The sequence below is a fragment of the Rhamphochromis sp. 'chilingali' genome (assembly GCF_963969265.1).
Source record: "Rhamphochromis sp. 'chilingali' genome assembly, chromosome: 5".
NCBI classification, from domain to species: Eukaryota; Metazoa; Chordata; class Actinopteri; order Cichliformes; family Cichlidae; genus Rhamphochromis; species Rhamphochromis sp. 'chilingali'.
Window position 1 is genome coordinate 24,915,718 of NC_137932.1, and position 16,288 is coordinate 24,932,005.

Sequence of the window (16,288 nt, forward strand, 5' to 3'; positions counted from 1 at the left end):
CGGGTGGGCAGAGCTCTCAACTCCGCCCGCCGCTTCCTCAAACTGCAATCGGCACCGCGGTCTCACTGCTTCTGTTCTCCCGCAGTGCACGAGCTGGCTCTTGTCGTTATTGCCACCAGACTGCCGCTACGCGTCCCTAGTCGCTGGTCATCTGCCTTTTTTTCCTCTGATCGTTTCCCCTTTCCAGTCGCTGGTAATCTCTCTTCCCAGTCGCTGGTCGTCTGCTCCATCTGATCATCTCTACTCTCTGATCGTCTCTCGCTCTCCCCTCTGATCGTCTGTGTCTTTCCTCTGTCTGTCTCGCATTCTCCGTGTTACATTTTTGTTGAACACCGGCTCCAAACCTCTTATGTGTCCTTGAGCACTCTGTAAATTACCTTTTCTTTTCTCTCAGGTGTGTCCAATTAGTAAAAACGGGGGAAAAGGCGGAGTCTCTCCAGGACAATTTGCCGGCAACTAAAAACATGCAAACTAAATAAAACACTGCACAAAATACATGCAATATAAAAAATAAATATATACACTTCACATAAAAATACAGCACAGCAAAACAACGTCCGTCTTCCCTGGATGACACTAACTAACCGACCAAAGAGCCGCGTTAAGTGGCGATATCACTAACGTCACGTAACTTAGCCGAAGGTTAGCTAAATTTGACTTTGTAAGACTTTTTCATTACGCTAACATTTGTGATATGACTGCACTATGCTGCTGTTGTTGACTCCACTTAATTCTACAATTCTTTCATTATGCTAACATGTGTCCTGGTGTATATATGAAGTGGGATAAAAACCCAGAACTAACTTTTAAGAGTTTATTTCTTCTCCGCTTCGACCGTCGGCCATTTCCCCAAAACGTCCTCCAACCTATGATTCCAATGAATCCTGGTGGGTCAGGAACTGCTTTTAAGCATCTTGTAATCGTCGTTCCAACACAGCGTGTTTGTTTTGATTCGTAGACCCCGAAAATGGTGCCGGGCTCCCACAATGCATTGCGGCGTGCCGTCAACTCCAAAGCGTCATTCAAATCTGTGAGCGCGCAAGGAACGCCGCCTCTCCGCGTGCGTTTCTTGTGACGTCACTGGCAGATCAAAGGCGTTCGCGCTGGTCTGTCAGTAACGTCACAGACAACCGAGCCTATAAATAACGGCTCTCAGACAGAAAAATCAGAACTCGATGCTCATCTGTTTGCAAAACGTTCAGCAGTCGGCGCTCTGTAATACAAGAAAATTCTCACACGCTCAAACGGAGAAAATCTAATTTGTGACACAACAATGGAAACCATCAACGAAAATTCAATCGTGGTCACACCAGACCAGATTATCCCGCCAATCAACAGGTGCTTTGAAAGGCTCTCTGAAGTTCAGTGGAGCATTATAGAAAATGGAAAATGCGACTCCAGCGTCCATGCCGTGCTCGCTGATATGATTTCTGAAATCATTCAGATCGCCTCTGCCAGCATCCTGGAGATTGCCCTTCCTGTTATTCAGGAACCCATGATAAGGGAAGAGTTTATGGATGAGGGGAAAATAAGGGTGTCCCTCGGAGACTCGATCTCAGCTGCCATCGCCGGCGCTCTTAATGTCTCAAAACAGCAAGATAAGAGCGCTGACAAGCTGACGCTGATGGTTGAGGAAGAGATCTCAGAAAAGGTCAGCTCAACCATTGCACTGATTGAAAAAAGCCCCGATTTCCCAGTAGACCCTGCCGTTTATGTTAGCGGCAAATTTAGTAGTATTAAGAAACTACACCGCATGGTTTGTTGCGCTGCCTCATGCCTGAAAAGGTATGCAGCATGTAAGCTGCGCTGCCAGTGTGGGACAAATGGGTCTCATTCCAGTACAGAACGTACTGGTTCAAAAATATCAGTGAAATCAGCAATCGCAGAGATTTCTGTTATTCTGTCAACAAGGAGCTCAGATGGAGAGATGACAGGAAAAGATAAAGATGAGCTCCCAGAAGAATCACAAAGCCATATAAAACCCACTGCAGAAACACAAAGTATCCAGGCTCCAACCCCAGTAGAAATGGTTGCAGTTGACATCGTAGGTGAGATACTTGCTAACATGGATTCAAGCAGTGAAGAGCTCTGTGAGAAATGTAACTTACCCAAACCTGCCTTTAATGCAGGCTTAATTATCCACAAGGTGAGACACTTCTTCTCCAAATGTGTGCCATCCACCTCACACGCCAGGCTCAAAGCACGCAAACACAACTTTTCCATGTTTGCAAAAAAACAATTTGAAAAAATGAAAACAGAGCTGAAAAAAAGAATAAAGGCAAACAGGAAACATTTTGTTTGTCTACAAAACATTTGCAATCACCCCAAGAAGGAAACTGCGCCCTCCAATGAAAGTATAGTTTTCATTCTCCCAGGGTCAGTACCTGAAACGGCTGCTCCCCAGAGTACAGAGGCTCATCGCTCCCCTTCTCGACATACGGCAAGCCTGGGAACCGCAATTAAACGTTCTTCTTCAGTCGACTTTAACGTCATTAGATCAGACGTTAATCAGTTATTTGACAAATTAACAAAGAAAGAAGAACTCTTCCTCATCGATAAGACCTTGGGGGACTTTAAAAATAGTGGGCATATCAGGAATTTTACGGAGGACTTAGTGGCAAACCTGTTTGATCTACTTACGGTGGATCGAGGCTATCAAATCCCCATACCTCTAATGGGTAGGTCCCTCTCAGACACGGTCATCTCCAGGACTCCGAAATCAGTACAGGGCTCAAAGCGTCGCATTTCTGCTGAAGTCCTCTATGTCCTCATAGATGACACAGTAGAAAGGTTTTTGCAGAAGCTTTTACTCTTCTGCAATGAAGAGAAAGATCAAATGATTCAAATGGACAAGATTTCTGGGGCCCTGGAAGACATCCACAACTTTATTAAAAGAGCACAGACCACAACACAGGAAAAAAGCCCTGATTCAGATGGCAGAGGAAAAGAATCTGGTGCATCACTTCCAACACCAAAACCTGGGAGCATTTCTCCAGATAAATGCTCTGTGGCATCTGACAAGTCACCTCGAACGCCACAACCTGGGAGCATTTCTCCAGATAAATGCTCTGTGGCATCTGAAAAACCACCTCAAATGCCACAACCTGGGAGCATTTCTCCAGATAAATCATCTGGAGCCTTGAGCCTGAAACACTCTCTCAAAGATTCCTCCAAAATATCAGAGATGGATTCTGTGTCAGGTTCATCTTCTGATGTTGAGAAAATTTCCAATGACCTTGCGTTGCTCCTTATCATGAGAGTCATCTATAAATCTAAACCTGAGACCCAAAAGTTTGCTGCTCGGATCGCAACTACTACAAAAGAAATAGACACGGTCATCAACCGTCTGAGCAATCTAATGCAGCCTGAACTCAGCAGCACAGCGTCTGCCACAAGTCTGACAAATGACAAGACAAAGTTCATCAAGAAAATAGCCAAACGCCTCATCAAGGAGTTTGGCTCCCCAGACAATGTCTTAAAGGCTTTGATGGCAAATGATTCATCTTTTGATGAGGCTCTGATTAGACATCTAAAAATCACTCTCGGAGTCATCCCGGGTCCCCCAAAGACGTCCAAAATATCCAGGTTTTTTTCTGCGGTGGGAAAAACATTGCTAAAACCCTTCAGGTGGTTCACTAAAGCCAGAGATCATTAAAATGACCATTTTGGCTTTTCCCACTGCCCTGCTTCTTTTAAAATCTTGAAGCAGACTTTTAGCACCAAATCCTTTTTTTAAAAACATCACCATAAAATTTTGGGATCAGCCCTCAAATCCAAATTTTAGAACTGTAGTTCACGCCATCTCGTCTCCTTTTGATTTCCATCCCCCCAACCGGTCGCAGCGGATGGCCGTCCCTTCTGAGCCCGGTTCCGTTGGAAGTTTCTTCCTGTTAAAGGGAGTTTTTCTTCCCCACAGTCGCCTCGCGCTTGCTCAGAGGGGGATCATTTGATTGTTGGGGTTCTCTGTAGTACAGTAGGGCTTTGACCTTACAGTACAAACAGGGAGGAGACTTTGGCTTGATTTTTAAAATATCTAATTCGGCATGAAATAAAAAAAATCCAAATTAAAAATGCATTCCAAGTTTGTTTGTGTTTTTCTTCTGTTGTCAAATATGTAGAAAGTGTTACACGTGTGATTTTAGTCATTTTGCATCAGTTTGTAGCCGACGTGTCTGTTTGTGATCATCCTGCATCTGTTTTTGTCTGATTTGTGTCTTAGTTTGGTCAATTTACATCACTTTTGTGGCCCAATTTAGTTGTTTTGCATGTATTTGTGGCAAAATGTGTGGACGCTGTTTGACGTTGCTATGTTTTGTCTTAATGCTTCACTTTGGTTGTTTATGTATGTGCTCATTTTGATTCTAGATGTAGACCTGACATCTGAAAATTAGCACCTAGTCCACTTCGAACATTTTTTTTAGTCCAAATAAAAAAATTTGGACTAATAAAAGTCCAAATAAAAAAATGTTAATACATTTTTTTTTATTTCGCCAACCTTGTAGAGCAGTGGTTCCCAAACCTTTTTTGCTAGGCCCCCCTTTGTTTTACAAGAAAAATGTTCGCTAAAAAATATTATTAGCCAAAGCTTTCACTGGAAGTCAGTTACTGGTGTCAGGCCAGCTCCCACTTCTTCTTTTGTGTTACTTCTGCATATAAGTATACACAAAGAGACATTGAGACCTGAATCACAAATAAAAGCCACCTTCAAGATTAACAAACACTGTTTAAAGAGCTCCGTATAAACTTCTGTGTGCAACAAGGCCTCTGTAGCATCCAGACCACACTGATCTAGGTCTTCTTGGTAGAAGAAGGTGTTTCCTTTTTCCAGATGTTTAAATGCCAGCCTCCCCAGATTCAGAAGAAATTTCCTTTCAGCCATCTCACTTGTTTCATGTCCCCCCACATGTTTGTTCCCCTTCTTCATCTGAACCAACAAGAAGTGTGAGTACATGTCAGTCAGGGTCTTGGGCAGCTCTCCTCTCTGCTCTGTAGTCAACATGTGCTCCAGAACTGTAGCAGTGATCCAGCAGAAGACTGGGATTCTACACATGATGTGGAGGCTCCTGGATGTCTTCATGTGGGAGATGATTCTGGACAGCTCTTCATCACTGAATCTCCTCCTGAAGTACTCCTCCTTCTGGGCATCAGTGAAGCCTCGTACTTCTGTTACCCTGTCAACACGTCTAGGAGGGATCTGATTGGCTGCTGCAGGTCGGGGAGTTATCCAGACGAGAGCCGAGGGAAGCAGATTCCCCTGGATGAGGTTTGTCAGCAGCTGGCTGACTGATGACTTCTCTGTGACATCAGACAGCAGCTTCCCGTTGGTGAAATCCAATGATCCAAGTCTGCTTTCATCCAGGCCGTCAAAGATGAACAAAAGTTTACAGACAGCGAGCTTCTCTGCTGTGACCTTCTGTAATGTTGGATGGAAAACATGGAGCAGCTCCAGAAGACTGTACTGCTCGTCTCTGATCAGCGACGCTGTTGGTCAGAACCACTCTGATGGGTCTCTGTTGGTCAGGTAAGGCTTTAAAGGTGTCGTGACACCTGACTGTAATGTCATCAAGAGCCTCCATCTTGGAAGCTGTCTCCAGCTGCATCACCTCATGTTGGTTATGAACGTCTTCATTCTGTCCCTCTGTGATGTAGAGCTCAGTGTAGATCCTGTTCGGGAGGGTTCCACTTCCTGTATTATCAGTTTCTTCAGTCACACTTTCAAACCTCCTCCTCAGACTGATCTTATATTCTTCTAAAACCTCTTCCAGACTCGCATCTGCTGATTGACAACAAGAAACCAAAAAGAATGAAATGTCTTTAGTGTGTGAAACTGCATGAAAAACAGACTTTTATCTTTTGACGGGAGGGATGGGAATGGTGTTAAGCATTGTAAATTGTAAATAAGCTTCAGAAAATAGTAAATCGTGTAACATGACATTTTCGGCATTAAGTTATAACCAGTGTGTGACTTATTTAAAACATTTTGATTCATAATCAGAACCTTTTTTTGTCACAGCAGAGACAAGAAGCAACTGTTAAAAATGTTCCTAATGAGACATTTTAAGAGGAGGGAAAATCCCCCTCATACTGGCTTCACATCATTGGCTCCCTGTTAAATCCAGAGCTGAATTCAAAATGCTTCTCACATAAAAAGGGCCATAATAAAACAGCCCCATCTTATCTGAGAGGCCTCACAGTATCATATCAGATAGATGGAGCACTTTGCTCTCAGCCTGCAGGTTTTATCCTGCCCTCCTCCCCTCATTCCAACCAGTCGTGGTGGATGGCGGCCCGTCACTGAACCTGGTTCCGTCTCAGTGTTCGACTGTACAAAGAGAGAGTTTTTCTTTCTTAATGTCTCCAAGTCGTTGCTCGTAGGGAGTTGTCTGAGGCTTTATTACTGAGGCTTTACCTAACACTATAAAGTGCCTTAAGGTGGCTGTTGTGACTTGGTGCTATATGAATAAAATTTAAGCGATAGCAGAAAAGCAACAAAAACTGTTAACCCAAGAAAATAATGGAAGGAAATAGTTCTGAATATGCTTAATACGCGAATCCTCATCTTATATAGTTCATGTAATCTGCTACATGTAATTTCATTCAGTGTGATGTTATATGTAATCTGTGTGGGAAAAACGAGTTATTGTCGTCTTAGTGAGCTCTGTGGGTCAGACGTTTCTGGCTCTGTACGAAGAGAGGGCTCGTGAGCGCGCTCCATTTGTTCTCCATGTGATCCTTTACTCTCTCTGTGCTACTGCGTCTCTTTGCCTGCTGTGCTACACCCTGGGATTACTGTTGCTGTTGTTTGGCCATTTACATGATTCTGTTCTTGTTGTACAGTAGCTGCTTAATAAAGTGTGTACATGAACTCTGCTCTTCTTTAGATGATCTTTTGTTGAGTGTTTTTTTTGTTTTTTATTTCATCTAAAAATCTACAAATGACCAGCTAAACTTTTGGCCCAGCAGCACACGCAGCCATACAAACTATTTCATTTTGAGCTGCTGCTATGAAATCAGAGCCAAATGGAAAAGCCTGCTGCAGCGTTTTTTACTCTGATTTTCTGTTTGTATTTGGATTCAGCCAGTATCCAGTATTTTGATCATTTATTTCCAACAAACAATTGAATCCTTTCGTTTCTAACACATCACCCAGTTTGCATCAGTATTGATCTCCAGCATGTTTTTCTCCGCGCGAGAGCCATTATGTTTTCAGTGTGTTCCTCTGATTGTTTTGAGTAGTATATATTGAGGATTGCCTGATATTGTGAGCAGGTGGGGAACATGACAGCTGAACTTTAGCAAACCAGGTGAAAAATAATTAAGACAATCACAAAGCAGGAAGTAAAACTAACGTGAGACATGAAAGGAAACAACATTCAAAGTAAAACAGGAAAAAAACCTATACCATAAAAAATCGAATGAAATCTTTTTCATGCACCTACAAAACAAGAAGTCAAGTTTTCAAAAATGTGTTCATCAGCACACGGATACCGACTCTTACTTTGGACAGAGATGCCACAACTGGTAGCGACTGAATCCTCTGAGACATCTTGACCCAAAGCACAGCAGGACAACTGCTCCTCCTCCTCCACACCAACATCACTGTTCTCTCTGAGGACACAAAGGGAAAATTATTATTACCAGTGCAACTGTCAAAGTGACCAAAGTGACTCACACGCAGGTGTTTACAGTGCATTCATCTGTAGTGAATAGTGAAGCACAGTTCAAAAAGACAACAGGACGAGTTGATGCAGGAACTTGCCTTAGTTAAAGGTACAGCTGCACAAACTAAGTTCAAACCTGATCCTTTTCTATGCAGAGCTCTTCTCTAAGGTCAAAAGTGTTCTCCTCAAGGTTTCCCACCCAATGACTGCTTTCAGTTTGTCACGTTAGGTGCAGTGTGGAAGATTATTCCACGATCAATGGTCTTTGATCAATGATTGTTGATCAATGGTCATGACAATTTGCATATTCATGATCAAGGAACTGACGTCACAGCCAGTGGGCTGGTTTCAGTCATTGTACAAATGTACTGTTTATAAGACTGGAAAGCTGCAGTCAGCTGTGTGTGACCACCCAACAATTTATCGTTGATGGAGTTCATCTTGTTCCAGAACAAGGAAGGGAAAATGCAGCTTTTTCCCTTCTGCTGTCTTTCTCGAACTGAGCAAAACTATGACGTGGGAGAAGTGGAACTGCTAGCTGGCGGGAGGGAGCAGAACACCTGCTCATTGTTCATCGTTTGACTGACCACAAGCATCTTGCATATCTCACAGCAGCCACTCAAGACAAACCAGGTGGGCCCTCTCCTTTGCTTGGTTCAACTGTGTTATGATCTATAGACCCGGCAACCCAAAACGAGAAACCCAACACTTTGTCCCGTCAATTCTCAACTTCTGATGCCACGGCAGAGGAGACCATTATTTTCCCGCCCTCCTGCATTGTTTGTTTGCTGTACTAAGAGATTGAGTCATTTTCTGCAATGCATAGCGGGACACATGTCCCAGATGTTGAACTTCACATCATATCATGCTTTGTAGATACTTGCAAATCTCTATAATATTAAAGCTTGGCATTCTACACAAAAAAGCTATGAAACCCTGAAAAAGAACCAGCTGTTTTTCTGTGTTCTTTAAATTAATATATTGACCATTATTAGCTGCAAAGGCCTTCGAAACGGATTTGCACAGGGCAGATGTATTCAGGTGAAAATGTATGACTATATTATGCCAAGCTTTTGAGGATCTTAATGTCTTTTTCCTTTTTGGCAGTTTTGTTCGCTGACTGTGGCAGATCAATACTGAACTACAGGTTAAAAGTCTTCATATAACAGGAAAATTTTTCAGCTGCATTATTCACTTGGAAACTCAATCTCTGATTTTCAGAATCCATTTGTTCCATTCCAATCATATTACCAAATCATACACTTTTGTTGTTGTTATAAATGTTATTTTGGTTTTAGCGACAGCAATTCTTCGCTTCTTTTTGACTTTTTAAAGATGCATCTTGTGGGCTTCAAGTATTTGGAGTTTCCATCCAAACTTCTACATTCTGAAGCCTCTACAGCTCTGAAGATATTCAGAGATGCTGAACCAAACAACCAACCGTGTCTTCTAAGCCTACATTTTATTTCTTTTTAGTTTGATGACAAAAAGTAGCCCCTCACTCAGCCGTACATCTCTGGGCTCAACTCTAAAGTCCAACCTCCTCCTTAGGTTTGTCCTTAAGGCTAAACGTCCAAATTCTTGAGACGTAACAAAATTCAGTTAAAATGAAGTCTTTATTTTAAACTAATCTTACAAACCAATACCAACTAAAAATTGGCAACTAATATTACCAAAGTCACTTTGACTATTCTCATAAACTGATCGGACTGCATTCATTTTATATATAAAGCTCCAGTCACCTCAAAGTGTTACTGGGCACTGCGCTGGTATGGAATGAGTGATAAACGTCTGTACAGGTGTTTTTGAAGTAATAATCATCATAATCTCAAACTTCCAGGAGTAAACTCCACTGACACCAAGTCCACCTGTTTGTCCACATTCTTTTAAAGATTTCAAAGTGAAACTTTTTGCACGGATACTGTGGAATTTTCTCTTCTTCCTGTTAAACCAGTCCTCTCCCACTCAATCTTACTTGTCCTTTTAAACTTGTAATTGTTTCTACATACTGATTTCACCTATGTTCTCTATTTCCTTCGTGTACATTAGAGACAGTATCTTACTTTGTGTCGGTCACAGACAGACGGCTGGATCCTGGAGACTCCAGATCACTCATCTTCAGTCAGTCTGAGAGAGAAACCAGCAGTACTGACTGTGAAAGGAGAACCAGAATCATGGTGAATCTCTTTTCAGGAGTCACATCCAAGACTGACAGAACAAAAAATGAAACACACTCATGGTCTCGTAAAAAGTGACTGTGAGGAGAAGGAGGCAGGCCTTCATCAACACAAATCAAACAATTATTAATTAATTCGATTTTTGATGGAAACGGAAACAAGCAAAATACGCACTTACTTTGACAGTTAATGATAATTATACTACTGTTTAACACCGCGTGTTTCCGTTTGAGTTAATCTAATTATGGTTCTGTGAAATAACACTCAGTGATTTTCAGAGTTCAGTCAGACTGATCTCAGAGTTATGTCCGTGATCACCACTGTATGAAAGCTTTAGTCACATTTAAGGGCAATATCACCAAAATACAGTAAAAGATCTCCTCCTTGAATGTTTCAGATAAAATGGAAAACAGACTCATGCAGTAAATATTCTTTTATTGGAGAGAAAACTGTGCAGTATAATTTACTCGAGATGTTGAAGATATGAGAGCATTAAACAGGCTGATGTTTGGAAGAGGCTCTGACAGGAGAGAGATGATACAGAAACATGGCATCCTTATAAAATACTGACACACTTTATGAACGGACAACTTTTCACAGCTCTTTGAACATTTAAATGAGCTGCATACTTTCCCCACTGAAACCAGCACAATCCCTCTGTGATGGAAACAATATTTGAACTAAATGTACTGCGGATAAATCAAAGCATTATCAAAGTTGTCCGTGGTTCCCTTATTTTTCCTTCTTTCCCTGTCAGATCCTGTCCTGCAGGATAAACATGACTGAGTGGTTCCCTGCATGCAGCTGTTACAGTTTGTGTTGGAGATACTTCTGCAAATACAGGAAGCAAATATCTAAAAACTGTTTTCAATGTTTTTACCAGTCTGTCAACTACAGAGAGCTGTCTGTTGTCCCCCTGTTCTCCTCTATATCTCTCAGCTGATGCTGGCTCCTTTAAATGTAACTTTATTAATCCCTCGGGAGGGGTCCTCTGGGGTTTTCACAAAGCTGAATAAACGTCAAACAGAAAACTGATTAAACAAAGTGTGAGACGGTGGAGAATTGACGCCAGCGCCCGGTTACATTTTAGACAGCAAGGAGCAGACGCAGTTTCACTCCACCGAGGGAGCTCGTGACGTACTACGCGGCTTTCTTTAGACCGCGAAGGCGGGTCCTCAGGTGGAAGTAGCCTCTGAATTTGGACACCCCCGCTGTTTCCGGCCAGCCAATAATAACGGTGACATTTAACGTATTTTGTCGAATAAATAAACACTGTAAAATATATTTGCCAAACTGATCCATTTTATCATTAGGCTAGTATATATGTGTATCGTCACACCTATCTTCCATTTGACAGTCCTCATATTCTCAATTAAAAACTAAAACAGACATTGAAAATAACAAAAGCTAAACATTTAAAGAGGAAACAAAAATGTAAACTAATAAAAAAAAATAAAACGCAAATTCTGCTCTACATTATCTTTATGTGAACCATAAAGACTCAACAAGAGCAGCACACTCAAGTGAAAGAATAAATAGATCTTTATTGGTCTCAGGGTCATGATTGTACAGAGCATGTGCAGAACATACAAAAGAAACGATGGCACTTGGAATGTTCCATTGTAAAAATGTTTTTTAAAAAAGCACAGTTCATAGCAATATACAGACTCACAAAGTAAGAACAAATATTCAAAGTTTGTTTCAAGGCTTTAGTGTCATCATGTCATCATCACAGTAAAAAGTATGGATGCTTTGCCCTTTGTAAAATACTAAACCCAAACTTTTTTGGACCAAGGAAATAAAAACAAACACAATGTTAAATAGTGTAACATAGGAAAGCACATTGAAAGACATGAAACTGTCGCTATAAATATAATGATAGGGCCACTTATCATTACCCTTTTGTTAGAGATACCAAGGAAATTTCATTAACCAGGTAAAAATGTGATCATGTACCTGAAAACATCCATTTCAACAGTTAAAGAGCAGTTATTATTGCTACAAAAATGTATACTCTGTATGTGCCTAATGCATTTCTTGGGGAGTCAAAAAACATACAGTATGGTCCCACAAATTCACTGTAATCAGGCCATGAAGCAGAAAACGACAGAAGATAAAAACGTAAGGCATGAATCACCTTTCTTTCCTTTAGTGATAAGCAGCTGGTAGCCAATGTCCCACAGCCCTCTGACTATGATCCTTCACATTCAACTTTCAACATTTGATAAAGTATCTAATAAAGTGCCCTAATGCTTAATGGGCACATTGTCTACCATACAGTATCACATAATACATAACCACATCTGGAATGCTACTCAAAGTTAAAGACTTCTATTATTCAGTATAATGCAGTGCTTTAGTGAAAATACAATAATGCTTAAATACTTGAACAGCTTGGGGTCGACTGGCGATTTACTTTGTGAACTCTGTAAACATCTCCCAGATGAGTTCATGCTGTCAGCCACCTTTTTCTAGTCTTATGAGATAAACATGATGCTCACTTTCTAAACCATGATCCCCATGAGAGTCATAAGGGAGATGAAGCAGGGTAATACCTTAAGCGTGTGGGTACCCTGTAAGTAAACTCAGTTTTTCAGAGAGATCCATCCCTCATTGTCATGTCCAGTTCGAAAACATCAAGACGGTGTCAGTAAAAATCCCTCATAATTTAAATCTTACTAAACAATTTACGGGACTTTTCCCTCTTAGCACCACAACACTGTTGTTTTTGGCAGCTAGAACAACCTAAAGACAAAACGGATCTGCAAACATGAAAACATTTTACTGGCAGAAAGTAACTTCAATAAAAACATGTTTCTCTTTTCAGGAAATTTGTGCTTGGATGTAAAACACACAAAATTCTGTCGGGAAAACGTAGGACCTTTTTTCATTTAGGAGTTTTAAAAGCACCTTTATACTAAAAACCAAATAAATAAATAAGAAAAAGTTTCAGTGCATTATAATAAATACTTTTGCATAAGGTTTACACATTTAGTGTATGACTTGTTAAGGTTCATGTTGTGAAGTAAAGCTTTGAAAGAAACTTAATTTGGACTCGTTCCAAATTTGGTGCATGAACTTGTTGTGCGCCATAATGTTTGCTCTGTTGACTTCGTTATGAAATATAAATTCTTTCGGTAATTTTTTTTTAACCAAAGTTAAAATTTCATTCTCGATGGGCTCCACAGTGCTCTTAATGGTAAACAGTGCAAAGAAATCTCTAAAAAATCCCAGCCAATCTATCACGTGACATATATACGGCCAGCATTAGAAAACATATGACAAAGGCACAAATCAAAGTGGTTCCGAGCCGAACCACAATCTGAATTTGCTTAATGTAGGTTAAACGATAAATGGATCCGAGCTTCTATTATTCTACTCTAATTAACTTCTCTGTGCTTTTCACTACAAGCCACACCTCAGCTTTTAACTGTCATTTTAAGTTTTAGATGTTTGGAATAAATTTGAGGGTCTTTCTAATTTAGACATGCTGAGATGTTGATGTCATTTCATAGTGGGGGGAAGCTGAGGATCCAATGTTAGTTTGGCACCTAATATAGATTAGAGAATACCAGCCACCAGAATGATCCCTGCAATAACTGACAGTGACACAATGAGACCAAGATGGTTTCTTCCTGTAGCTGCGCCACTGCTGACTCCATTCCTGCTTCCTTCATCTGTCGAGAAAAAAAAATGCATTGGTGTGAATTGTCAGGAGTCAGGGAGGTGAAAACTCTTTTAAAGTGTCATCATTTGACATGAGCACAAACTCACCTGACTGACTGACATTCAGGTTTACGATGCTGAGGATTTCAGAGTCCATCCCTGGTCTTCTCTGGAAGGCTATACACTCGTATGTTCCAATGTCAGCAGTCGTCATGTTCATCAGTATCATTGAGAAATCCCCATTCTGCATGTGGGTATTGGTCAGGTTTACCCGGCCCGTATAAGACGGATCCTGGTCGTCTGGATCAAGTTGGTCATCACGATAGTGCAGCACGTATTCTGTCAGGTCACGTCTGGACCACTGCATGGCGAGGACTACCATATTTCCAGGAGCATTACATGGCAGAATGACCTGCTGGCCAAGTGAACATATGATGTTTTTGCAGTCTGAAGGACAAAAGAAACAAGACAGAGGTTTAAGAATAAAAATATACATCAGAAATGCATGTACTAAACAAGAAGCACTCCAAGAGCGCAAACCTCCACCAAGGGAGCTCACTGTCTAGCCAGTATTTACTTTTAAGGGAATACTATCATATTTCTTTCATATATTTAAGTTGTTTTCTGAGTGCAGTTGTTTGCAGTGCAGTAAAAGTTGATTTTCTAAATCGATACATATAATATCCCACAGCCATAGCAGGGAATGAGCAAGAGAAGAAGAGAGGTGTGAGGAATACGAGGGTGAAGGAAGAAATGACTTTATAACCTATTAATACAGTCAGTTATAACTAGTCTTGTTCTCAGTTATAGCAATCTAATGTAACCGAGGATTTAACAGTAGTTTACAAACTTTTTAGCAAAACCTACTTACCCACAGCGTCAACTATTGAAGTAAGCGCCAAAGAAAGCCATATGCAGATTTGAAGACACATCCTGAAGAAACAATAAAGACAGAGGGATACATCCTTTAAATCACAAAGTGTTTCCTGGGTAAAGTTATTTGCTAGAAAAGCTGGTTTATTCTGCCTCAAAAGAACTTTCAAACTAACAGTTTTGAAAACTTTCAGACATATGACAACTCTAATACTAAGTCTATCACAATAAATAACTTACTTCGAGAGGTTTTTGCACGATCTTTGTGGTGACAGGATTGAACGGGCTGTGAAAATCATCTTCTTCCTCTTGAGTGGTTATTGGCAGCTGAGGTGTGGAAATGGAGCATGGGCACAAGTGTCAGACTGCAGGAAATAAGAGAAAAAACGGTTTCATGTAAAATAATACAAATATCTGCGGTTTTCAGGAGACAAAACAATGAAAAATCAGAGTGTCTTCCAAATGACTAAAACAGCTGATTTGTCCGTTTCCTATTTTTTTTGGCAGTAGTACAATGTTAAACTCTTTCTTCTTGGCTACCTGCCTGGTTTTTAATTTGAGACTCAGATGTTATATCCGTTAACACTATAGGGAGGGAAGCAGGAAGTTTAAATGATGGACCTTACATTACTCTGTGCTTTATGCCAGCTCATCCCAAACTCATTAAATTTGATAGATCTGGCAAGTACAGTCTGCTGTGATGCCGAGTGAATATCCATAATGCCAAAATCAGCGAGCAACACATCACAAAAGGACCATCAAGAAAACGCTCAGCATCTGTGCAACAGTTCCTAATATAATGACACCGATGAGTCACATCAAGTGATTTAGCAGTGATTACTCCCAGTACAGTCTTGTATACGATACGAGCTCTGTGCAGCAAACTCTCCGGTGCTCTTCAACACAAACACTGCGTCACACAGCGAGCCACCACTGCCACCACAGATATGCGGCGTGTACTTAGCATTTACACAGCACATAATGAGCGCACGTTTTCTTTGTACAATTACGGAAATCGACACCGTTGAATATAAGTTGGCATCTTGGCTGGCTTCAGACGGTCAGGTCAGACGAGCTAACGTGTCACTGTACTACTGTACGGTCATTTGCTGTTACCGGTTACACAAATACTACCCAAATGTAGGAAGCTAAAGCTAGCAGACTCAGCAACTGGTTCATAGAACTTACTCAGAAGTGCATATCCGAGAAGAAAGTCCTTCAATAAATACAGGAAGAAACCCGCCACACAGACCACTTCCAATCCGAATGATGACACCCTGGACTCAGGTTGCTTCACCCCCTTCGGACAGAAAACCATAGGGGCGTGCTGATTGGTCGGTTGAGTACGAGCCCTGTTTTTGCTCGTACCCTCATTGGCTCGTACTCAACTCACGCGGTGTTTCACGAAGTTTCTGTGTTTTTATCCTTAAATTCCAATATCTTTCCTTATGTTGGCAGAAATCACCGGTTTTCCGAGTATATTTATGACTCAGCATTATTGTACGGACCTTGTATTCTACTTATAATCAGTCAAGTCATTTTTAGAAACTGTCATGTTATATTTGTTGCAATTTAAGTCATTTTTAGAAACTGTCATGTTATATTTGTTGCAATTTCTGACTCTTTCTCTGTTAGTGACAGTTTTTACTGGATAAATGCCAAAACCTGTTGCAGCTTGCACCTTTTTAAGGTAATGTACTTTCTGTCTGTTATGAACCAAATAGGGCCAGGCAATGACATGAGTGAGGCACTCGCCGTCACTTACATGAACAAACTCAGGTGCAGTACACACACTGTCTAGTTGGGTGCTTACCTATCAGCTGCAGCACCTGTGTGTCCTACCCCGAGACAAATGATTTCTTCTACTCCACTCCTACCCACTCCTCCCACAACCAACATGTTTTTCAATGT

The 16,288-nt window shown here is 41.0% G+C and overlaps 2 protein-coding genes across 3 annotated transcripts; both read right to left on the reverse strand.

Moving 5' to 3' along the window:
- Positions 1 to 5,381: 5,381 nt before the first annotated feature.
- On the reverse strand, positions 5,382 to 10,505 carry LOC308397128 (uncharacterized protein; the record flags this gene model as incomplete). 2 transcript variants are annotated; one of them, XM_080882854.1, is made up of 3 exons in its annotated part: positions 9,725 to 10,505; positions 7,499 to 7,608; positions 5,382 to 5,776 (listed from the first exon to the last, which is right to left on the reverse strand). In XM_080882854.1, the coding sequence occupies exons 1-3, from the start codon at positions 9,775 to 9,777 to the stop codon at positions 5,382 to 5,384; spliced, it is 558 nt and encodes a 185-aa protein (XP_080738980.1). In that variant the 5' UTR covers positions 9,778 to 10,505. The 2 variants fall into 2 exon arrangements, with proteins under 2 accessions (XP_080738980.1, XP_080738981.1); XM_080882855.1 differs by having other exon boundaries at positions 5,382 to 5,773; positions 9,725 to 10,239.
- An 857-nt stretch (positions 10,506 to 11,362) lies between these two features.
- On the reverse strand, positions 11,363 to 15,704 carry LOC308396748 (uncharacterized protein). Its single transcript, XM_080882285.1, has 5 exons — positions 15,566 to 15,704; positions 14,618 to 14,742; positions 14,376 to 14,437; positions 13,613 to 13,951; positions 11,363 to 13,515 (listed from the first exon to the last, which is right to left on the reverse strand). Exons 2-5 carry the CDS (start codon positions 14,674 to 14,676, stop codon positions 13,400 to 13,402), a joined length of 576 nt encoding a protein of 191 aa, XP_080738411.1. The 5' UTR covers positions 14,677 to 14,742; positions 15,566 to 15,704; the 3' UTR covers positions 11,363 to 13,399.
- Between the last annotated feature and the right edge of the window lie 584 nt (positions 15,705 to 16,288).

Bases quoted from the DNA above. Each gene is read 5' to 3' on its own strand.
- LOC308396748 (XM_080882285.1), bottom strand. From the start codon at position 14,676: ATGATTTTCACAGCCCGTTCAATCCTGTCACCACAAAGATCGTGCAAA. The intron at 14,438-14,617 runs GTAAGTTATTTA...TTGTTTCTTCAG, and splicing joins TCGTGCAAAAACCTCTCGAA to GATGTGTCTTCAAATCTGCA. The intron at 13,516-13,612 runs GTGAGTTTGTGC...TTTTCTCGACAG, and splicing joins CCTGAATGTCAGTCAGTCAG to ATGAAGGAAGCAGGAATGGA.